Here is a 24267-nt window from a genome sequence, read left to right as displayed (position 1 = left end):
TGCTATGGTAAAGAGAATGTAAAGAGAACTGCCCTTAATCCCAGTTTCAAAATAAGTATATTACCTTGCAGGTCAAGTACCAGCAACTCTCCTCTTGTATATTCATAAGTCCAGTGGCTGAATGCTAGCATGACCTCTTCTAGCATGTTAGTTGGAATTATTTCATCACCGTTGTTATTGTTGTATTTTCTAAATTCTCCAGTCATGCACTCCTCAACTGCAAACCATTGTCCAGCTGAGTGGCAATATAACAGGAAAACTTCCAGGAACCTTATAAAGAATATATTTCATAAATATTACCAAAATCAATAAGATAAGGCAATTATGCAATTGCTACCTGATAAATCTTTTGGTTTGACAAACTTATTTTTATATCTGGCTAGGTTATAAAATACAAGTTCAGTCTAGTCCTTGTTAAGTACCAACAGGAAATATTCTTCCCGAAAGCAGTGGCTGAAGGTTTGCATGTTGACACTTCTTAAATAGTGTTTTTGCAAGGTGTACTGAATCCGAGGACACATTTTTTTCAAATAGTAATATGCATAAAAGTATACTTGGCTAGTAGAAAGTGTGCAGTGTCATGAATAATTTTAACACCCTTACCTTGGAGAATATGGAATGGATTTAGGCTTCATTTGATTGAAAGCAAATGTGAGCTTCTGTGCTGCTCTCTGCTGTTGAATTTCCTACAATTGAAAGCCTATACTTCAGTACTGTATTAAATAATGTTGGGAAAATTTGGGGAATAAAATATCAGCAAGAAGGTTAATGTCTATCCTTTCACTCCCTGTCGGAAGTTGTGTACAACTATACAACTGTTTTAATTCCTTCTGGTGTCAAGAGACTGAACTATTTGACACAAAATAAAAATCTATTGAACAAGAAATATTTCAATTGGGCTTTGATTTGTGCAGAACATTAGAAGCATCAAAACTTTGTTGTATACTAGTTACTGAAAATGTATTTACTATTTTTGCCTGTCAATGTCTAATAATTGTCAAGAATAAAACTTACTCTCAAACAGAGGTGCAACACTGTCTCCTCTTTGTAAATGCTTGACCAAGTATTCACAACTTCAGGAAGAAAAGATTTGATGATATAAAGATGTCCTGATTTCAGGATATCATATTCTGACCACGTGCATGCTACTTTAACGGCTCGACGTAATCCACCTCCCATCTCCTCTTTACTTAAAAATTCAATTTTAGCACAGAGTCCTAGCTGTGACCAGGAAGACATGCTGTTGTTCAAGATGTTGGGAGAACTTTCTTCAAGGCGATACACAGTGACTGGCTCACCTGTAACATCACAATACAGAAATGTTAATTGTAATAAACTCTGAAAAGAAATACTAACAAGGCTGCAAATATTTAAATATGTTTTAGATATGGATAAATCAAGATGTTAAATTGCTAATGCAATTTGGAGCTTGTAACAGATTGGAAGAACCCTCTCTAATCTCTTTCTTAAACCAGCAGGGAACCATGATGTTTCTGCTTCTCTTATTGGAATTATTAATCACTCAGTTTAAATCAAGCAAAGCATGCCTAGTTACCACAATGATGGAAACCTTATAAAATAAGCATAACAAGGCAGAAAAAAAAGTGTCAGTTTGAAGAGCTTTTCCACACAATTTACATATGCTTTTCAGAAAAGTTTTATAATTCTGAAGACTACTTGAATTAAGTCATAGTTTCCTTTACACAAACAAGCTGCACTAGTAAAGATGTGACATCATAATATTCTATGATAATTGAAGTCTGCATTTTGTGAGTGTCTTGTAAGATACTGATACTAGACTTCTATTTATTGTCCTGTAATCTATTTTTGAGATGCTACCAAAATGGTTGATCAAGTTTGGTCTGCCCATTCTGTATTAAAAATAGTTGAGCAATTTTTTAAAGTTTGCCAGAGTTCTTAATGAACCAACATTAAACCCTCATTCTGACCTCTCTTCCACCTGCTCCAGTTAAAAAGATTAAGCTTCTTACCTCTTGGAGGCACAGGAGTGAATGGAATGCTCTGTGATAATCTCATCAAGTTATTCCTTTCCACAGCTGTAGAGGAAAGTTAAAGAAATCATGAACTCTCAGACCTAATAAAAAAAATGTGAATTTTTAAACTTAAACTATTCGTTTTACGATACTGACCTGAGTAGTAGTAAGTGGTGTCCATGATCGGCTTGAAAGGAGAAGCAATACCTACAAATGTCAAGAAAGATAACAGATACGATATACTGTATGAGCATGTGTGTTAAATCTTCATACGTGCAAAGAGTGCATTTCTTCTCCTTTTTGCTTCCTATGTTCTCAAAGCGAATACTGAGCTAAAAAAAAAAGTTTGCTTTGCAAATCTCAGATATTACATTCAGTTCTTGAATATCTGATAAATTATGAAGACTGTATGTGCAATATGAATGATTTTTTAAACCTTATGACAGTTATGGACTGTGTTAGTCACTTATGTCTATGACTGATGATAACTATTTAACACTTTCAAAAATAAAAGAAGAGCACACATTCCACATGCAGAAAACAAGAAATAGTTCTCTCATTAATTACTGCTTTCAAAATCCATAACCTACTTTTTTTCCTAACACTAAAATAAAAGTCACTTTCTGTTTGGTTTTCACCTTCAGTCATTTCCATATCCTATCATCTTGTAATTCCTTTCTGCTACCAAATGTTAAATATATTCTCATATTAGAACATGCGGTACATGTGTTGTGTTTGTTGAAAATGTTCCTCTGCTTGTTTGCATTAAGGCAAAAAAGCTTACCGTTCAAGGTATCTTCTTCAGAAGGCCTGTAAAAGAGAGAGAGAGAATGTGACACAGAAAAGTACTAGATGCCACTTGTAAGATATCCACTTTTTTTTATTCTTTATGATTTTGATACAGCAGCTTAGAGTCACTTCGTGGAGCTCACATTGTTTTATTACTTTACTCTACTTTTCAAGGACAGTAGAAAGTTTCTTAATTATTAAAACACACACACACTAGGTATTTGAATGTTGCCAAAGCCTTACTATAAACTCCTCATGTCTGACAGCATATCAACTTTTCATTTCAAGAGCTAAATCCCACAGAAGTGTTGAATTGAAAACTACCTGTTCAGTTTCTATTTCAATTATCAGATTATTAAATCTATGGCTTTATTAGACAGTTAACTAAATGGGATAAATTACTAATTAATGTAATAACTGTGTAGTTTAAGGGAAAGATTCACAATGAAAGGTAGGTTAAGGATCCAAGAAGCTAAAAATATATAATTAAGAAACACATCCACTAACTAGTGTCAAATTAGACCATATATGCAGTGTAGTTGTATCCCTTTCATTCCCAGAATATTAGAGAGAGACAGAGATGTGACTCGAAAGCTTGTCTCTCTCACCAACAGAAGTTGGTCCAATAAAAGATGTTACCACACACCCTGTCTCTCTAAATTAGACCATTTCATTTAGGTGCACATTCTACCCTCAGACGTGCATGTGTGGCTCTATTAACTTAAATGGAACTTGTTAATGCATTTCAATGAATAAAATTAGTCATTTATTAGGAAAAAAGGCCACTGGCCAGATCTTCTCTTTAACTTACATGGATACCAGTCATTCAAATAAAACAAATCATGCTTGTAAACAATTTAACGACAACATAATTTACTCGCTTTTTCACTTTATTTTGTTTAATTATTGCTCATTGAGTTGAAAGGAGCTGCTCTCCAGTGGCATAAAAAATTAAAAAGGCATTAATGCAAGACTATTGTAAGACTTGGTCCACTGCAAAATAGTTGACTATTTACAATATGGTGTTTCAATACTCCCTTTGATTTTTAAAATGCCTACCATTTTCTCGTTTTTAGAGATTACACTTCAGAGATTCATGCTCTCATATTAATTTTTAAGTCAGCTAGAATGTTTCAGAACCACTGCCATAGTAACTTAAATGCCAAAATTAAAAACCAAAGCCCTAAAGAAAGGTAACTGTGCATCAGAAAATATTTGGACAATTCTACCATTACTGATTAGAAAACTTACTTACATTTGATTGCTACTTGAAGGTCTACCTTGTAACCAATCCTTTAAATCAAAAAGAAAGAAAAAAAATCACAAGTATTTTTCCCCAATACTGAAAGCAGAATGAGTTTACTTAACCTCTTTGTATAGTCTATGTTAAGAGATGAAAATAAAAGGTACTACTAGCAGTATTTCTCAGGACTGTATTGATAAAGTAGTTGAAGTGAAAGATTCAAATATAGTAGAAGGATATCATAACATACTGAAAGAATAATATATTAGGATATACAAGAACAAATAACTGATTAACACAATAGAAAAGGTGATTATATCCATTATGATTATTTAGTGGATTATTTAAACCCCTTTACTCCTAAGTGAGAACATTAACAGTAAAGCAACACAAGTTAATGCTTATCCTCACAGAACTATACTGAAGACAAATACACTAATCTTCAACTCTTTATCCTTCCTCCCACTCAAAACAGGACCTCTGCTGTTTCCTCCTGAACCTACTGGAGAGCACCCCAAACTGAGCTTTACTCTTTCTATGTAGCCCATCTATTTTTCTCTCTCTGTACATCATCTTGTTTCACCTTCATACTGATTTCCTAACAGTCATATGTTCCCAGCATTCCCATGATAATTTCTGGCCAACGGTTGAGTATCAGTGGGGATTCTAGTTCTGCAGGGAGCATGTGTCAAGAGATTGGGGCAATGATGGACACAGTCAGATCTGGATTCCTTTCCTTTCGCTGTCTATCAAAAGCCCTCTTTGAAATCCTTCACTGGATCTCTTATTGAGCATAATTTCCTCAGAAGACAGACAGATCCCAGTTTCATAGAAGTACATTTCCGTATTTAACTAGGCAAGCAAGTTCACAGTGAATACCACAATTGGATGTCAATTGGTCTACATATGAAGTAAGTATTAAACTGTATCTTAATAAAATGTTTTATAGAAATTCTTTGAGAAATTTGATAAAACTGTCAACTGGAGTATGCAAACCGTAAGCAATGCAGCCTTAGAGTCTACTTGCTGAGTATCTTCAGCTGATGCTCTTCTACTTTTGTTGTGAACTAGAAAAGAAATGAATTGACAATCTTACAAGAGAATCAGACAAGTATGTGTTTACCAAAATAGAGGATGCCTTAAATCTTTTCTAACAAAATGGGCAACTGAGCCATTTAATCTAAACCCTAATAAAAGAATTTAAACACTCACAAAAAATTGTGCATTACTTGGCATGTCTTCCAAAAGGACAAAAAAAAAAAAAAGGTTTGAAATACATATGTAAAGTAAGTTTAAAAGGAAACACCCTCACGTTTAAATCTACTTATTTGTAAATAGATGAATTATTAGTTTCAAGTAGTAACTCCCTGTAATTTTTGTCATTTTAAAGTAACATTTTCCATTTTTTATAAGAAATTTGATTCTCTCCTTTGTGTAACTATGTGAAAAAGCACACGAACAGGGGAACTATCTTGGAAAAAAACAGTACAACTGACTAAGCAAATGCACGAAGTTAAAAACCTTTAGAATATACAGAAGATTCTTCCCTATTCTCAGTTAAGAATACTCTGGTGTTTCAGGTAATAGCAGGTTAAATGTATATTCAGAGACAAGTTTGATTTTTATGTTGATGCACCCTTTGAAATAATGATGATTATGCATAATTTATAAAATTCAGAGATAACATTGGAGTACCAGAAAAATTAGCACACTTACATTGTTCTGAATGAACTGCCAAAGAGTTTTTGTGATATTCTGTAAATCCATCACAAGAGTTAACCTGACTTAGGCTGCCATCAGCTTGAAGACCAGTCTGTATTATAAACACATAGATTGTTATGACTCATCATTCCTGAAATACTTCTCCCCTCTTGAAGCTTGGCAATCTGCTCAGTGTTCAGCATATAACTTATTTCTCTCTCTAGTACTATCTTTCAAATTTACAGCATAAATACATTTTAAGGGTACCTTTACAGCTTGCTAAATTCACAAATACTTTCTCGTTAATTCAGTACAAATTTTAAAGATGAACACCTACTTACAGATATCTTGATTCTAATAATTTTAGAGTAAGTAATAAAAACTAAATATATGTTTGAGGAGAAATAAAAAGAGCTAAAGTAAACAAAGATAACTGAACAATGTATTAAACATCTCACACCTTTAGAAACACTAAGTTCTGCTACTCATATCTGTACATATATGGTAATATTAATAGACTATTCAAGTATAATTTAATTATGGTACAATTTATAAGTTAATTAGCATTGTATTTTTCAAATTCTAACTCTGAAGATCTGTAAAATTAAACCAGGCTAAATTTTGAAAGGAAATATGAATTTAGGATTTACTACCCCAGATTCTGAATATTTACTACTAAAGAAAAGTAAATTGACATTGATATTTAACAGTTGTAAATATACTGTAGCCATATGTGAAAAGTGAATTATTAGCTCGCATTGTATAATTCAGTGTTACAAATTGAAGCTAATTTTCAAAGACATCAATAAGTCATTTAAATATATTAAGTCATCTTTTCTGGAAAGCTAGAAAATCTTAACACTACTTCTCAACCTCTAATATGACAATATAGAGGCTGCCTATCTTCAACACATTTGATTGCCCAGTAACAAGCAAAGAGAGGGTTAATGTCTACAGGCTTAAACAAAGCCAAAATGGAATGAAAAAGAATACGCACACTGGCTCTTACTAGACCAAAGTGGGTTGATTACTAGATAGCTTGGCATTGATCAATCCAACTGTTTAAATACCCTCTCCAGCAAAGACTAAAGTCTTGTGCTTCATCTTAAGGATGTGAGTAGTGCCACTATTCACGTTACATCTTTGCAGCATCATGGCCTACGCAGGGAGTAAGTTCATCCTCAGTTTGTGCAGGTGGTAGGTTTTACAGATAATTAAATACTTTCTGAACACATGCAGAGCCACAGCCAGCCCTCAAAACAATACTCAACTTAAAGTTTTGTTTTTCTAGCAAAAATTAGAGATACAACCTAATCACAGAATATACTCATATATTCATGCATTTCAGATCTAGAGCACACTACCAGCCACCCGAAAGCTAAAGATTACTTGGATAAAATCCACAGATCCATGATTCTAAAGAGCAGAGGCAAAGAAGTTGAAAGATTGTGATTTTTCAGGCCTATGACTGTTGGGAAGTTGTAAGGCTTTTTAAAACCAGTTCTACAGCAAAGGTTGTCTTGACAAAGATGATTTCTTTCATATTCCTAAACAGAAATTTCATGTATGTACTCAGAGAGGGAAGTGAGTGACATCGATAGCTCTAGTCTCACTGCGGTATCTAGGCTTCAATTGCTATCATCATTATATCATTTGGTGTCTTGCAGCCATGACTTTGCAGTGCTTACATTAGAAGTAGGAACCCATCTCCCAGTCAAGCAAAGGCTAACTATTTTAAGTGTCCTAAAAATGCTGGTATGCTTAAAAAGGCAGTCATAGTACATGTCCTGACTCTACTGATATTGGAAACGCTCAGAGCTGTTAATGTCAAGAGGTTGTTCAGTGGTGTTTGATTCCAGAAAACAGGTGTCCCTAGCTAAAATCAAGGGCCACACAGGTGCTCACCTCTCCCTAAGTCCAGGAGCCCTCCCTCCTTGCACTCCAACCCTCAGCCTCACCCTCGAGCCCCCTCCGCACCTTGAACCCCTCATCCTCGGCCCCACCCCCAAGGCTGCACCACCAGCCCGGAGCCCTCAGCCCCCCACACCACAAACCTGAGCCCCCTTCCACACTTTGAATCCCTCGGCCTCACCCCCACCACACATCACCTCCATATTGATGCACATAACAAAACTCATTCCATACATGCATGGGAAAAATTAGAGGGAACATTAGTCCCTGGAGACTTGCAGCTAGAGTGTTCCAGCCAGATATGCTGAGCTGACTTTGGCGCCTCCAAAGGTGAAGAGGCAGCATTTGCCCACAGATGAATCTGCTCTATGCACTTATACAGAATCTGTTGTCTATTTCCAGGCAGCCTCTGTTATTCAATATGCGCACAACTGCAGGCAGAGAAGATCGAAGTTGTATACATCCAATCATCTGTGGTGCTTAAGTACCTCTAGTACTGCAGAAGACCTGCTAGCTCCCAGCTTTACAAAACTTGCTAGATTGCTGGGCCAGCTAAAATTCTCCAATGCTCCCAAAAAAAGTAAAGCCTTCAAGAGAAAGGATTCCCTCCTGAAGACAATCTAAGGGTCAGGAATGTCAGGCACCTAACATCCTACTTGCAATTAAACATTAACTTTTAATTAGCTTGCCTGAGATTTGGCCCTGGTCAGTAAAATTTGATATTAATTTTATATCCTTTCAGATTTTTTGCTTTTATATGGCAAACAATAATTAGAAGAATTTGCTAATTTTGATTAAGCTTTTTTTTTTTTTTTTTTTTAAAGGGCATAACAATTTATGAACAGTTTGTCAGATTAACTTCAAATTTGGTGGGGAAATTCTCGGTTGGTCAGAGATCAGACTCCTATCTGAAGGGGTGTAAGGATTTGGGTTTTTTTTTTAGGGGGCAGGAAAGGGGAAAGGAAGTGGGAGTGTTCAGATGGAGTTATAATGGAAAGAAATTCAACTTTAACTGTAGTGCAACTGCTACTAGCAATTGCAGGGAGTGAGTCTACAGACATGCAGATCAAAAAAGTGATTCACTCAGATAAATATCAACGTGTTTCTGCTCTTTGGTGTGACCTCCACTATCTCCAAAGTTTTCCTCTTCATACAAGGGATTCTTGAGGTTCTCTCATACTTCATTTTAGAACTCCTGCATGAATGAGAGCACCGAGCGAGATGTAATGGTTCCTCAACTGTAACAAAATCAAATGCTTCCCATATACCTGATGTTTGGTCAAATCGATGCCCTCCAGAATAGCTTTCTTAAAGTCCTCTTGTTGCTCCTGTGAAAGAAAGTGAAATAATGGATTCAGTTACACAAACTAAAAGTCTTCAAGGTCACATATTGTATTAACTGAGCGCTTCGGAAAAAAACTCTTTCAGAACTCCAGTTTTCTCGAAGTGTTATGAATGTACACTAAACTGGAATTCTCACAACTATATATTAAAGCCTCACCTCATCTATTTGAGAAGCCGCTGACATAACTGCAAGTGGTACCCTATTCTCTTTCTGCTACAATGAGCAAGCTGGATCTTCCACATTATAGTAGCTGTAGATTAAGATATCCCTCTCATATCCACCTCTTACTTTCAGTGGAAATTCAAGTTACCGTATATACTTGTTCATAAGCTGAATATTTTTGGTAAAAAAGTGACGCATCAAAGAGCGGGGGTAAGCTTATAAATGGGTCTACACCAGGGGTCAGCAACCTTTCAAAAGCGGTGTGCCGAGTCTTCATTTATTCACTCTAATTTAAGGTTTTGCGTGCCGGTAATACATTTTAATGTTTTTTTTAGAAGGTCTCTCTCTATAAGTCTATATAATTTATACTAAACTAGTGTTGTATTATAAAAAACAGGGTTTCAAAATGTTAGTAAGAAGCTCATTTAAAATGAAATTAAAATGTTGATCTAATCTGCGGCCGCTCAGCCCACGTATGTGGGTTGGGGTTACTGTTCACCTAGGCGGACGCAGGGCCTCGAGCGGCGGCCTGCGGGCGGGACCCCGGCTGCAAGGTCTCAGTCCAGCCAAAACCGCAGACCAGCATGCCAGCTGTGTGGGGCAAGCGCGACAGGACCCAGTAGGGCTGGGGGCAGAGGCTGGAGTAGAGGACTGGTTATGAGGGGTGATAGGTGTCGGCGCCAGCCAGGGTATACAGGTGCCGGGTATGGGTGGAGGTGAAGGGATCAAGCAGATGGGTGCGGCTCCCGCTATGAGGAGGTACAGGCGTCGGAGGGCTGCCGGGGTGGTCACGGACAGAGGGCCGTCCTGTGTGTCGCAGTGATCGTCGGAGCGGGGTTCAGGGATCAGAGGGAGAGTTGTGGTGACTGCCCCGTCACATCTCATCAAGCCGTGCTCCTTGTCCCCTCCTGGGCCCAACCCCATCTAAGCCTCCCTGTCCCTCTAGTCCCAGGACTGGATTCTAACCTCTATCTGATCCCCTGATGCGACCCCACCCTTATCCACAGCCCTGTCCACGCCGCCTGAGTCACTTCATGCCTTATCCAACCACTCCCTGCCCTCCATGACAAGGGACCCCCAGAACTTACTCGACCAATCAACCCCTGCCTGCCCCACCCTATCACACCTGGCCGTCTGACGGCCCCAGAACTCCCACTTCATACAACCCGCCCCCCAGCTCCCTTTGTGCCCTGGACTACCCCCTCAGGCAGACATCCACCCGACCCTTGCTCCCCGGTCCCCACGAACTGCCCTGACCCCATTCCCCCCTGCCCTTACAAACCCTGGAACTCCCATGCCCCATCACCCTACTCATTAACCCCACCATCAACCCACCCTTTCCGTGTCCCTACCTGCACCACCCCTTATCCAAGCCCCCCAGCCCTGGGCCCCTTACCATGAGGCTCCACACAGAGCTAGATACGCTGCTCCGCGGGAGCACATAGCCCCGCCAGTCCGATTGAGCAGGAAGCGTGTCTGCCTCCCCGCGGAGCCAAACACTGCCCTCGGGAGCGCACAGCCCCGACCCCCAGAGCACTGCGGGCAGCGGCAGGGCTCCAGGGGAGGGGAGAAGGTGGGAGAGGGGGCAGCAGCTTGCTGTACTCAGCCTCGCGCTCCGGCCCGGGAGCACGGACCCAGTGGCTTGCCGTGCTGGGAGAGTGGGGCCATCTGACCACCCTGTGCGCAAGGCTATGCTTCTGCTCCCTGCCCCCACGGGGGAAGTGGAGGGCAGAGGAGAGCGCACAGGGCTGGGCAGGATTTTTAGTGGCATGCTGGAGTCCTGGCAGGCTCCAGTGTGCCATTAAAAATTGGCTCGTGTGCCGTCTTTGGCACGCGTGCCATAGGTTGCCGACCCGTGGTCTACACCAAAAATTTGATGATTTTAAACTCTGTGGAATCACTGAATATCTAATACATTGTCGTTTTGTTTACCTGGAGCATCTGCAGGCATCGAGCCCCTCAGCTCCTTGTGGCCGCGGTTTGCCGTTCCAGCCAATGGGAGCTGCAGGAAGTGGTGTTGGGAATGGCAAACCATGGCCACTGGGAGCTGATGGGCTCCATGTCTGTGAATGCTCCAGGTAAACAAAACATCCAGGCCCGCTAGCGGCTTACCCTGATGGGCCGGGAGCCAAAGTTTGTCAACCCTTGAAATATAGGGTCAACTTACGAAAGGGTCGTACAGTTTTTGCTATTTTTACCTAACCATCTTGGGGGGTCACCTTATAAATGAATGGGCTAATGAACGAGTATATACGGTACGTCTTCAGTCTTGATTATTTAAAGTGGACATTTCCAGTACCATAAACAGATGCATACTTTGTATCAGCATTCAGTGCAATCTTTTAGTAATACTCTTGGCTAGCTCAGTGCAAAGTATATCACCTATTCATGCTCTAACAGCAAAGTTGGTCACAGATAACCATCTAATCTTGAAGTTAATTCAGAAGTAAGATTTTCTCCTTGGAATTCGGTGTGAACAATTTTAAAAGAAACTGTTTGCCAGACGAAGTGAATTACACTATGTCATCTTATTTTATAAGTTGTAAGACACGAAGACAAATCTGCAATCTTAAATACTGCAATTTGCTTTTAAATTATGAATTTCAAATTGGTGATGTTTCATTTTATAGCAATGTTGATAAAGTAATAAATCAAGATTAGATGTTTTTCTAAAAGATGTAACTTCCCCAAAACAAACCCTAGAGTGTATGACCTGTATTATACAGGGGTAAGAACAGATGATCACAGCAGACCCTTCTGCCCTTGGAATCTAAATTATTATTCTAATTAAAGTCAAGTTATCATTTTTAATTTACTTTAATAGCTAGACTAATGTTGCCTCTGTGAGGTTACATACTATCAAATCCTGTTAAATACTTACTAGTTTCATATTTTGCAGCAACAGTAGTTCCTCTATAGTTAAGGTTGCATTGTTACTGACTGTTAGTAAATTTCTTTTCATGTTAGTTTTGCAAAAATCTATTCTTACATTTTCAAAAATCTTTGGTAAACTATACATGAAAAAGATGTCTATGTCCACATTAAACTACTGATTTGCAATCTAAAAATAAAAATTTCAGTCTTACCTCAATATTAGCTTTTTTTTCTTTAATTTTAATCGCTGACTCCTTAAATTGTTGTAACTCCATGCTGTCTCTGTGACCTTTGACCCAGTAAATTGAAAAATATAAAATATTCAGTATCAAAGACAACACTGAAAAAATTTGGAACATGCCAGATATTGTTGTTATGATGGGGACAAACTTTAATAAATGGTGCCAGTGTTTCCATTGAGAAAGACTTATAATGAAGAACTCTGAACTAAATGGATATAAATGATAGGTTAGTAAAGATAAGGAACTGTTGCTTTTCCTACATGAAATGGGTAGAACACCAACACAATAAAATTCTTACAATTTAAAAATATTACTCCTTCAAGAAAATAAATTAGATTAGTTTCACAGGTAACTTCCATATACCATTTTATTTGATATTCTGAGTCTCACTAGTTTTACATAAATGTGAAAAGTATAGAAAAAGCAGAGTTTCCTGTGGTAGGTTTTTAAAATATACATTTCATCCTAATAGTTACAGGAAATATTTTCAGAATTCCACCAATGTGCATGGTTTTATAATGAAAACAAACATAATTGACTGACAACATATAGCTGCACCACGTCTGAATTTCTCTAAAAACATATATATTATGGATGAAGAGTATATTCTAAATTCCAGAAGAGAAAGAACCATATAATGAAGGCACGGCTCAAGTAAAATAAGTATACTTAATACTTAACCTTATTAGTGCTGTGGTTAATTAAAGACCCGACTGAGCTATACCGTCAGATTTCAAATGTTTTGTGTTTTCTGCTTTAAAAAACTAATCAAGTATAAAGGTTTTTCTGTATTATAATGAGCCCTATTAATAATTACACAATAAAATAGCTTGCCATCCCCCTACAACTTAAAAAAATATTCCTTTTCGAGCACCTAAGCATCATGGCATCAGAACAAAACTTGTCTAAATTTAAACTTAAACTTTAAATAGTAAATATCACTTGGAAAATATGTTTTGGGATCCCCTACACAATTGCTTTTGCAAGATAACGCTTAGGTGCCTGACAGATTAAGACTGTGATCCTCCACTTGTATTTGGGTCTAATTTAAAGTATTTGGTCTCTAATTTACGATATTTAGTCAGTAAACCAACACCTACTTTCAAAACGAATCTGCCACTGTTTTATTAATCAAAGAGTGTCTAAAGAATCTAATAAAAACATGCACCTTTTTACTGTTACGTAAAAGTTGAAGAAGCATGTAACACTGGATTAAAAAAGGACTTTGGAAAGTTTTTAAAATAATACTGCACTACTACAGTATTACTGTAGGTAACAGTGGTAGATCCTGGTCACAGAAGTGTTGAGAAGGATAGCATAGTAAGGATCCCTTAGCTTGACACAGATACCACAAAGATATTTATTCATGATTCCATTAGCCACAACAAGTTTTCCGCAATTTCTCAAAAAATAGACAATATTTTTTACATGGGCAAAAAGTAGGACCTTAAAATTAGTCCTTCTAGAGTTCACCTGAGCTGTAGAACTGCTAACATTAAGAAACTTATCTGTCAATAGCTGTCCAATGTTTGTCTGAAAAATATTGTCTATGTGACAGAATTAAAGAAATGATAATTTTAAAGTTAAAAAACATTCATATCGTTTAGAGAAAATAGAAAGGTTTAAAGCAAAATAGCAAAGCACAATGGTAGAATAAAGTCACCTGCAACCAGAATAAACCCAAAATACCATACAACTCTTGGTAAATCAAACCTTGTGGTTTCGATTTGGTCCACAGTTTTTGAAGTAGTCCTGTAATGACGTTAGAACTTAAATCTCTATTTGGTGGTTCCATTGCTTGAACATGCTGGCTTTTAGAAACTTCATCTTTAACATTCAATTTTTCATGTGAACCACTACTCGGGTCACAGTTTACTGTTGACACTTGGTTGCTGGATGACAGAGGTAGCTTCTTTTGGATACTGTTCTCAGAGGACTGCTCATCATATGTATCAGCTCTGCTTCTGCAGTTGTAATCATCAGTGTCATCTTCATCATGAATAAAACCACAATTAACGTATCCACCACTTTCAACACAAGACTGGGTGAAAGCAAGGCAAGCAGAGCCAGAAGCAAGAGGATAAGAGCAGCTACTACTGACTTCACAATCTACTTTATTATACTTACCCACAAATGCACCAAATTCTACGTTACTATCTCCTTCTGTAGCCTTAGACAAAATTGCTGCTTCATTGTTTGCTGTAGATTCCAACTGACTTCTGCAACTCGGCTGAGATGGAGTGCTAACAAACAATTTAGCTGTTGGGGATGTTAGACGTGGCATGCTGTTCGATGAATTGCCTAATATTTTATTTTTATTAATGGATTCTGAGATCTCTGAACCCTGTAATCTTTGCCGAAGTTCTGGAGGAGAAACAGCACTTGGAAAAAAGGCACTGCCTGAGGAACCTGCCTCTTGAAACCTTAGTTCTTCCCCCCTGGAAACTGGAGCTAAATCCTGACCAATTGTCTTATGTTGAATATCTCTTTCACTATGCATAGAAATGTTACATAATAAAGCATTACTACTCTCGAGGTCTCCTTGTGGAAAAGAAGAACCAAACACATTTCCAATGTTGTGTTTTTTCCATACTGAAGATCTCAGGGAACCATCATCAATAAAGTTTTGTGCCAAATGTTTTGAAATGCTTAACTCGCGCGTAATTTCATTATGGACTTTGCTGGCTTCTGAAGCTTTTTGTGCAGTTAGTGTTTTTAGAGTATCCACAGTGAGAGCAGAGAGATCTTGTAGGTGGCCAATCTGAGAATCTAAAGAGTTCAATGACCGTTTGATGTAGTTGACTCGATCACCAACTTCTTTTATCTGAATGCACATTTGTTCAACCCTAAAAAAAATGAAAAAAGTAAGCTTTTTGTTCTCAAAAACTGTAAAGAAGAAACACTTTTGCTATACTTCTTTTTGCCAGTTTGAGAAAGGAAAATGTATTATTTGTAATTTTAAAGGCTTAGAGTGACTTAATTGATTTCAGTTGATTGTTGTAGAAAAAGGGATACTTGTACATACTTAGGCAGCAAGGAACAAATGTACATCAGCGAACTGCTGACAGTACTGTTGTTTAACACCCATTCCAATACATTTGAGAAGACCTCTTTAAAGAGACTATAAATCACTGTCTGCTATGCACTAGTAAGTATCAGGAGCTCTTCTACAACTCAGAAATATGGATAGCACAGAACAGTCTGGAATAATTTCTATGTAGCTAAGAAAAAGTGTCATATAACATTGTCATGAATATTTTGTACAAGCAAATACATGCACTGTACCTTTTCCTGATAACAGATTTTAATAAGTCAAAGTTTTTATTTAAATTTTTAAGTTTCTACATAAATTTTCTACCGTTCAAATGTGACTCGAATTCTCTCTTCACTTCCAGAGTGGAATTTATCATCTTTTTCATTGAAATACATCTCAACACACAACTCTTCAAAGTCATGAAGTTTCTTTTGGTCTTCTTCTGTTAGGAAGAGTTCTAATGAAAGAGAAAGCAACAATTCAGGAGATTAGTAGGCTATGCTACATCACAAATGCTTGAAATAAGTAGCCACATGGATCAATGATATGGGGTAATTGAGGATGCTACCTACCTCTGTAGAGCTGGTTGAAAAATGGTTTTATCCATGGTGGAAAACTTCAGCTTTTTAACAGGGGGGGAAAAGTTGAAAACTGAAAATTTTCAGAAAAAAAACCAAACATTTTTTGGCTGGAGACCAAAAGTTTCAATTAGGAAATCTCACTGAGGTTCCTCATGGGAGTTGTAGTTTGGGTGCCTCATTTTGCCATTCCCTTCTTTTGGCTGGGCTCCCTGGCTAGACAACATCTCCCACAATACACCAGGGTCTCTGCACTTGCTGAGCCCCTGTCCACAGTGCATCATGGTAAACTAATTTTTTGTTTCTTGGGTGTTTCTGTTTTAAAAAAAAGTTGAAGTTTTCCAAGGAAAACAGATACTATCCATGAAAAAGTGTGTTTAACTGAAAACCCACAGTTTTGATTAAAAAAAAAAAATATCCAACTAACCCCACAAAACACCATGAAAGTAAGATGTCTTTGCAAGATTCATTTAAATCTAAATGGAATTAAAGCAGAGTGTAAAAATACAGATTTGTATAAAGTCAGTATTTTTAAAACTACTTTAAAACAGGAAAACTGGATCAGTTGCTTACAAGGAACTACTATTAGCAACATGAAACAAGAGTGTGAAAAGACAGTAAATAATGAAATATACGAAAATAATCAGTAAACAGGATGGGAAGAAAGAAAAAAAATTGACTCATCAGAAAATTGGACACACTGATAAATAGGGCAAGGGACTATTTTATTTTACCTACACACAGTGTCATGCAAATAGACAGCTATTTTCTCCAAGTTGTCCACTGCATTTACATTCAGTTGTAAAATAATGGGACTCTAGTGCTCAATTTACCAATTTTAACCCCAAATGCTATAACAGAAGGATTATTTTAATTGATATGGGACAGAACTGAAATCTGAGGCTTGGCATAGAATGTTACTGGTAACATGGCAGTAGAAATTGCCAGATCAAATAGTTGTGGTTCAGTCCCATAAAACAAGACTTACGAACTAAGTTCTTTTAAGGTATTTGTTTCATCAGAGAGTTCAACCACTTTAAATTAGTTAAATCAGTGTTTCCCAAACTTGGGATGCCACTTGTGTAGGGAAAGCCCTTGGTGGGCTGGGCCAGTTTGTGTACTTGCCGCAGCTGCAGGTCCGGCCAATCGCAGCTCCCACTGGCCGTGGTTCCCTGCTCCAGGTCAATGGGAGCTGCTGGAAGCAGCGGCCAGTACATCCCTTGGCCCACATCGCTTCCAGCAGCTCCCATTGGCCTGGAGGAGCGAACCGCGGCCAGTGGGATCTGCAATTGGCCAGACCCGCAGACGCAGCAGGTAAACAAACCGGCCCGGCCCACCAGCGGCTTTCTCTACACAAGCGGCGTCCCAAGTTTGGAAAACACTGGGTTAAATGATAATAAAATATACACAAGTTACCTGCTTCATTATTAATGAATTAAACATTATATTGTGCTTTCTGTGCATTATAATGAAGAGAAGTAACCAAACAGTAATTACCACTTTCTTGATAACTTACTTTAATAACAGAAAAACAAGAAAAACTAATAATTGCTTGGATAAAATTTGTTCTTACTTGGTCCATCTGAAGTCTTGTCTTTCTTCCTTCTTTTACATATACAACAACATAAGGAAGCCATATGACTAAGAATAATAAGAGGTGGAGGCAGGACAGGTTTTTCATGGTAGGCCATAATGAAATGATAGCGCTGATACTTCCATACGATGTTTGAAATTGCCTTTACTTGTAAATACACATTGCTGGAAGGGGCGAAAACACAAAAATGTTTTAAACACAAATATTTTAGAGGTTAGTTACTATCCGAAGCAATTTTACTGCCTTTTGAATTTTACAAAGGCATAAATGTAGAGAAAGGCATAGATTGTACATAACTGTATTTTCACTTTACTGAAGAAGTAACTCAAATTTTTAAATGGGAGTCAGAAGTGCATCAAGGGAAGGCTATATCAATATGGCAAGGAAGAATTATACTCCTCTCACACTCAGGTTCATTTGTGATAAGCCATAACATTAACTCTGTAGTAATTTCAGATTAAAAAGACAGGAAAGTTGGCCCTATAAATGAGAGATTTCTTCTCTAAGGTTTTTTTTTTGTTTTTTTTGTTTTTAATTAAAAACTTTGTGCAGGTATTGGTTTTAATACTAAAACTTTGGAAAAGCAACAGGGATCCTCTCCAAAGCAGATGAACTGTTAGACCAGAGATTACGATTTCTTGATATACTGCTAGGGATAAATGTGTCCTTTTTGTTACATTGCAACTAGACTGCAATTTTATCATCGTTTTAGAAGACCTATTTTTAACCTATTATCCTACATCCTGATGGTAGAGTTGTTCTTTCAGCTTATAGAATATTACAGTAAAAACTTTTATACCTGGGATATTGGGGAAATGGTGCCAGTAAAAATTCCAGTTACTAAAAGGGAGTGAGTTTGGGTGTTGGAGGGGCTGCGGGCTCTCGGAAGGAGTTTGAGTGTGGGAGGAGGCTCGCGGTAGGAGGTTGGGCCATGGGAGGGCATCAGGGTGCCGGATCGGTGTGGTGCTCATCTCAGGCAGCTCCCCACAAGCAGCGACATGTCCCAGCTGTTCCTAGGCAGCTCTGTGCGCTGCCTCCCCCCACAGGCGCCGCCTCCGCAGCTCCCACTGGCCATAGTTCCTGGCCAACGGGAGCCACGGAGCCCACGCTCGGGAAAGGGCCGATGCGCAGAGCTGTCTAGCTGTACCTCCGCCTAGCAGCTGCTGGGACATATTGCCACTTGCGGTGAGCTGCCTGAAGTGAGCGTCACCCAGATCCGGCACCACAGAACCCCTCCCAACCCCCTGCTCGAGCCCCCTCCCATGCCCAAGCTCCCTCCCAGAGCCCATGTCCTGCACCTCCGCCCACGCCCCAGCCCCGCACTCCTCGCAGCTGTTCCTCCACCTGGGAGCAGCAGGGACATGTTGCCACTTCCGGGGACCCACACAGACTGGACTATAAACTGGACTTTCAATGAAGATCAGAAATACCAGTTTATAGAGCTTTACAGTTGGTGAAGCGCTGGATAACACAGCTTTTCCTGTATTTGGGAATGGTGCTCAGGATATTAACAATCACATGATTTTGCCTATTGGTTATTTGTTTGTGTAGACTAAGCTGGAGTGATGAAGTCATCAGGATCTGACTTCATGGCCCTATGGTTGTTTTCATTCTGTTCCTTATGGACAACTCTAACCACCAAAATTCGCGAATATGTTAGCAGTCTCATAAATGGTAAGGTCTGAAGCAGTGGAGAGAACACAGCAGGGAGCATATATTTACCCTCTCATCTCTAGGATCCCTTCTGTAATGCACTAAGAATAACTCTACTGTACAAATTTAAGTATCATAACATAACTGGTGATCATTGGGAAAGGAATAGCTATCTAGTCATAGTTACAATAATTATTCACCAGTTATTTGAGGCATTCAAGAACTAGCTGCAGCAGTTTTGTAACTGCAAGGCAAAAATGCACATATATTGGCATGCATATTTGTTGTGACTGTATGTGCAAACTAGATTAAACACACAATCAGTTAAATGTTTAACTAGTCAGTTGCACATGCAATCATCCTTTCTGCATGCACAAGTGCAGTTCACGGCATGCACATGCATACAATATCCCTGTAATTTGTGCAAGTCTGGCCCCATAAACGTAATCATTGCTTGTAGTAGTTACTGTAGTAAGAGCACAATCTGAACCACCTAAAGCACACCTGCCCTTTATTTAAAAAAAAAAAAAAGAAAAAAAAAACATCTAATCTTATTTCTTAAATTTGCAGCATGCAGTTTCTTAACAGGTATAAATCAAGCTCAATTTTTATGATTAAAAATACCGTCGGAACACTTATACTGAAAACTGGCATTTTCTCAGTCAATAAAGGTCTGCATTCTGTTCTTGAACTAAGATAGATGCAAAAAGCCTAAAGTCAAATAAATTTGACAATCTAACAAACTTTTTTTTGTAATGTTAGGTATGCAGATTCAGATGTAAAGTCATAAATGTAAAACTCGTAGAGATTTGTTTCATGTGTAGGTATAAACTAGCAACAATGACCTGTTACAGGCAAGTGTTTCTGCAAAAGTACAGCAGGACGTTATTGAGCCATACATGTTACACTTACACAAAAATGGCACTCTTTTTGCACTTTCTAGTAACACAGGAACACGAAACAATGCTATTAAATCTTTGCTGAAACGTCATTGTATACTAGCAAACTTAGTATATTTTGAAAACTAATGAAGAATAAAATTGAACTAAGCTTAAAAGTTAAATTTAATGACATTACAATTTACCATCTTTGCTTTTTATTAATTTTGATTGCTAATTAAAACTGCATTAATTTGCAACAGGTTCCCTGGTCAGTGTTAAAGTAAGAAATTTATAAGCTGAATTTTTTTTTTAAATTTACCTTTTATTTAGTATAGATTATATTTCTTAAAGTACTACACAGGACACCCTGCCCTGCCACCAGGTAAAAACAAGAATACAAAAGACTACATTAAAACATCAATGTGATTCTAAGGCACTTTCATTATGTTTGTAGTTCACTGTGCCTTCAGATATGTCAATTCAGTGAAAGAATTACAATTTTCCTGTAACATGTTATTCAAGTTATTAGTAATATAGATTTGCTTCATGCCTCCAGATAGAGTTAGTGCAAATTGTACTCCCCTGTGCTTGCAAGGACAGCTGTGTCAGCAATTTTCACCTGTAGGCAGCACAGAATGTTGTACCTCCTGGCATTCTGTCAGAGAAGAGCAGCTTTTAAACTTCAGCCAGGATTCCACAAGAGTCCTGCCAGTGGAGGATCCCAAAAAAGATGCACTGAATCAGCCCATCTCCCTCACCAGACCTATATACTTTCTGCGTAAAGCTAGATGGTTCCAGGCCTAACAGTGAAACTGGGATTGTGGAGATATTGCATTGTTGTGTATTGCCTGGTTTGTAGTTAAGGGGGGCAGGGGAAATCATTTCTCCTATTCCGCTTGGTCCCTTTCCAGCAGAAGGAAGTTCACTTGAGTCAAATTTCATTTTTGAAATTAAAATGACTGGCTAAATTTAATGTGGTCTGGTATACTAACCCCCCTGATTACTGAAAATTGGAAGCAGGCCCACCAATCATGGATTAAGCAAGTCTTCAGTTTTAATGAGCTGTGTACTATTACAAATGCTTTTTCAAAATAGTTTTTTAATGGAGTAGAAAGATAGGCAAAATTTGATTTTAAACTTCTCTATAGCTATCCCTAGGCAAGATCTTTATTTACAAAAAACAAAACAAAAAAAAATTACGTTTGCACTTTGGAATAACATTCTCGATATGAAGTTATGCCAGTGGAGCAATAAACCCAAGAACCAATTTTGTTCTTTTTTATTTTTGAAAGGAGAGGAGGAGGGCAGGGATGCAAATTCTCTTCTCCCTCTGTTGCATAGCTTCTCTGCAATTATGGGCTAGACATAGTGCCTTCAGAAACCATAGCATCATGAGCAGGGTGTATCACAATCCCTCTGCCCTAGGAGCTGGACAGACTGTCCCTACAGTTCTGAAGAGTAATGGATCAAGATTAGCACCTGAAGAACACACAGCCAACAAACAGCAGTGCTTTTCACTGCCATCAGGCCACCAAACTATTTTTAGTTAGTTTATTCAAGTTAGATATGTACTTATCACCAGATTAACAATTATCTGAAAGTAACAATATACTTACTTGAAAAATGCAATAAGGAGATTAACCATAATAATGTACTGTACAAAGAGGTACACAGCTTGAAGAAATGGGGTCAGCCATGTTCCAGGGCCACAGAGACGGCTAACTGATGAATCATTTTCACATACTTTGGTGAGAAAACACAGAGACCATATTTTCTTTTAGAGAAGACTTTTAATACTTATAGCAGATATAGATGCTGAAAGAATCACTCAAAGATCGTGCAATAACTAGCTTTATGCATCTATCCTGTAATTTGTTCTTTTAAAAAAATACCACTAGGAACAGTTTTTAAAAAGTTACAGGAGAAAGAGGCATCCTGTAGTTACTGAGTGGTCTTTATCAGTTAAGTAAAATGCTTTTTCAGCTCACAGAAACAAAATCTTGGCATGATGGTTGCATATGCAATGAATACAGCTCTAGGATTAACCCAATTGGAAGACACTTCCCCTTTTGGCCAAAAAAGGAACAAAACTTTTCATTCTAGGTCATGTTTAAGCTTTTTTCAGCATAAGCAAGACAAAGAGTTCCCTACATTTGGACATCTGGGACTTAATGGGTATACCTCAAGAAGAAAAGGTAATCCAATACTACTAACTAAATTCGTGTTTCACCAATACACCTCAGCCTATCAGCATCTGGAAAAAATATCCTTAATCCTTGAGAGTTTCCATAAATTGTTCCAAAATTGCGTCATCTTACCATCAATTTCATATGCATAAACTTCACCAAAAATCATCCAGTATGGATGAAACACAACATCTCTAGCAAGAGTCCAAGATGGTGCTTCATTAGGATAGAGTATTGCCTTCCTGGGAACACCAAAACTAAGCAGTACAAGTGCCATAATCACTACAATGTAGAACATGTTGGCCACCTGTTTAAAAAAAGTTCAAGTTAAGAAAACTCAAAAAGTTTACCAAAGAAAAGCTTTGGCAATTATGGTTTCAAAACACTTGTGTAATTACTCTATCTCCAAAATGTAACAATATTTAACTGTGTGTCTATCTAGATCTATATATATATATATATATATATATATAAAAACAAACAGATTTGGGGGTTAGCAAACTGAAGATAAGGATTTATCATACTTACTCCTTAAACTAAAAGGAATAAAACATACAATTAAGTTTTGCAGCAGTCTGACATGCTATTTTAATTCTTTTTATTTTTAAAGTACTGCATTAACCAGCACTGAAGTATACTCAGCTTCCATATGATTAAAGCAAGCTTTTATACAGTTATAACAGCAATTTCTAGTGCGAGCTTAAGGAATTTTGTGCATTTTGCAATTTTAAGCAGTTTTTGAGGAATTTATAATGGGGTTAGAGCAGGGATAGGGAATCTGTGGCAAGCGAGCTGATTTTCAGTGGCACTCTCGCTGCCTGGGTTCTGGCCTCCGGTCCAGGGGGGTCTGCATTTTAATTTAATTTTAACTGAAGCTTCTTAAACATTTTAAAAACCTTCTTTACTTTATATACAACAATAGTTTAGTTATATATTATACACTTAGAGAAAGAGACCTTCTAAAAACATTTAAAATGTATTACTGGCATGTGAAACCTTAAATTAGAGTGAATAAATGAAGACTTGGCACATCACTTCTGAAAGGTTGCCGACCCCTGTGTTAGAGGATTCAGCCAGCTAAAATTCAGCACAAGACCACAACTCTTCATCTTCAGTTTTTCCTCCCACCAAACTATTGTATGCTCTTACAGCTTGGAACGCTGATTTACTGTACCCACCTTTCTTTAGGAACGTGATATACTCCTCCCTCCTATACTCTCTGTGAGGCTAAGCACAGTGTAGGTACAGTTTTCCCAAGCTCGGAAAATGAGTGTGACACAGAAATAGAACCAGGGCATACATCTTACTCCCTAGTTCCGATTTTATCATCCAACAGTTCATATATCTCACAGTGAGATGATTTTATTTCCATTATTCACTATGGCAGAGGTATTTAGACAACCTTCATAACTCCTAACACTCTGTGCAAGTTCCAGATTCTATAGAAGAGGGAATGTATTGAAAAATTTAGTTTATGTTGTTTGATCAGGAGGAAGGAAATCTGCTTTGAGATGTGATTATTTGGGGAATCTGCCTATGCACAGTTTATGACTTATATTTGAGATTATGAACATTGTATATTTATCTTTATCAAGCTGCAAACTCCATTTTGAGTATAAGGCTTTGTTTTTGCCTTCCTGCTGCCTTTTTATTCCCATCTTGGCTAAAATTCCAAGGAGTGGTGTGGCAAAGGGCTAACAATGGAAGGACATTAAACTTGGATGATTATCCATTTAAATGGAGCACCCTTGGACAAATAGAAGGCTGCCATCCAAGGTAAACCAGTTTTCAAACCTGAACTTGAGGGGGTGGTAACTAAGTAACAGATCACTTGGTAGAGGTCTCTGATCACCTGATAAGGCTGATCAGCGAGTCACCTGACAAGGGGGCTGGAGGCTATAAAAGAAACGGCTTCTCATCAACCACCTGAGAGACAAAGAGAGAACACGAACGAACAGAAGGGTACTGACTATGTAAGTCTGCCTCTCTGACCTCATGTTTCAGAGGAGAATCCATGAGAAGCAGGAGGAAGGGGCTTCAGCATTGCCTTCAGCCCCAGGCCCCAGCAAGTCTAATGCCA

At 38.1% G+C, this 24267-nt stretch overlaps 1 protein-coding gene across 7 annotated transcripts in view; it reads right to left on the bottom strand.

Moving 5' to 3' along the window:
- Positions 1-24267, bottom strand: part of TRPM7 (transient receptor potential cation channel subfamily M member 7) — a 146286-nt gene that overhangs the window by 19047 nt on the left and 102972 nt on the right. For all 7 annotated transcript variants that reach the window (XR_012656560.1, XR_012656561.1, XM_075069662.1 and 4 more), the window contains 16 exons: positions 22320-22494; positions 21618-21744; positions 17447-17631; positions 15620-15752; positions 14389-15107; positions 12232-12308; positions 8907-8966; positions 5743-5839; positions 5023-5093; positions 4039-4076; positions 2779-2804; positions 2151-2201; positions 1992-2057; positions 1015-1298; positions 604-686; positions 65-270 (listed from right to left, as the gene is read on the bottom strand). Coding sequence is in view for 5 of the 7 variants with exons in the window: in XM_075069662.1 (XP_074925763.1) it covers positions 65-270; positions 604-686; positions 1015-1298; positions 1992-2057; positions 2151-2201; positions 2779-2804; positions 4039-4076; positions 5023-5093; positions 5743-5839; positions 8907-8966; positions 12232-12308; positions 14389-15107; positions 15620-15752; positions 17447-17631; positions 21618-21744; positions 22320-22494 (2398 nt within the window). In the remaining 2 variants the exon portion in view is untranslated. The remainder of the gene's footprint in view (positions 1-64; positions 271-603; positions 687-1014; positions 1299-1991; positions 2058-2150; positions 2202-2778; positions 2805-4038; positions 4077-5022; positions 5094-5742; positions 5840-8906; positions 8967-12231; positions 12309-14388; positions 15108-15619; positions 15753-17446; positions 17632-21617; positions 21745-22319; positions 22495-24267) is intronic.

The sequence above is a fragment of the Chelonoidis abingdonii genome, chromosome 9 (assembly GCF_003597395.2).
Source record: "Chelonoidis abingdonii isolate Lonesome George chromosome 9, CheloAbing_2.0, whole genome shotgun sequence".
NCBI classification, from domain to species: Eukaryota; Metazoa; Chordata; order Testudines; family Testudinidae; genus Chelonoidis; species Chelonoidis abingdonii.
The sequence above is the reverse complement of the archived record's forward strand: the minus strand, read 5'-3'. Positions and strand labels throughout refer to the sequence as shown.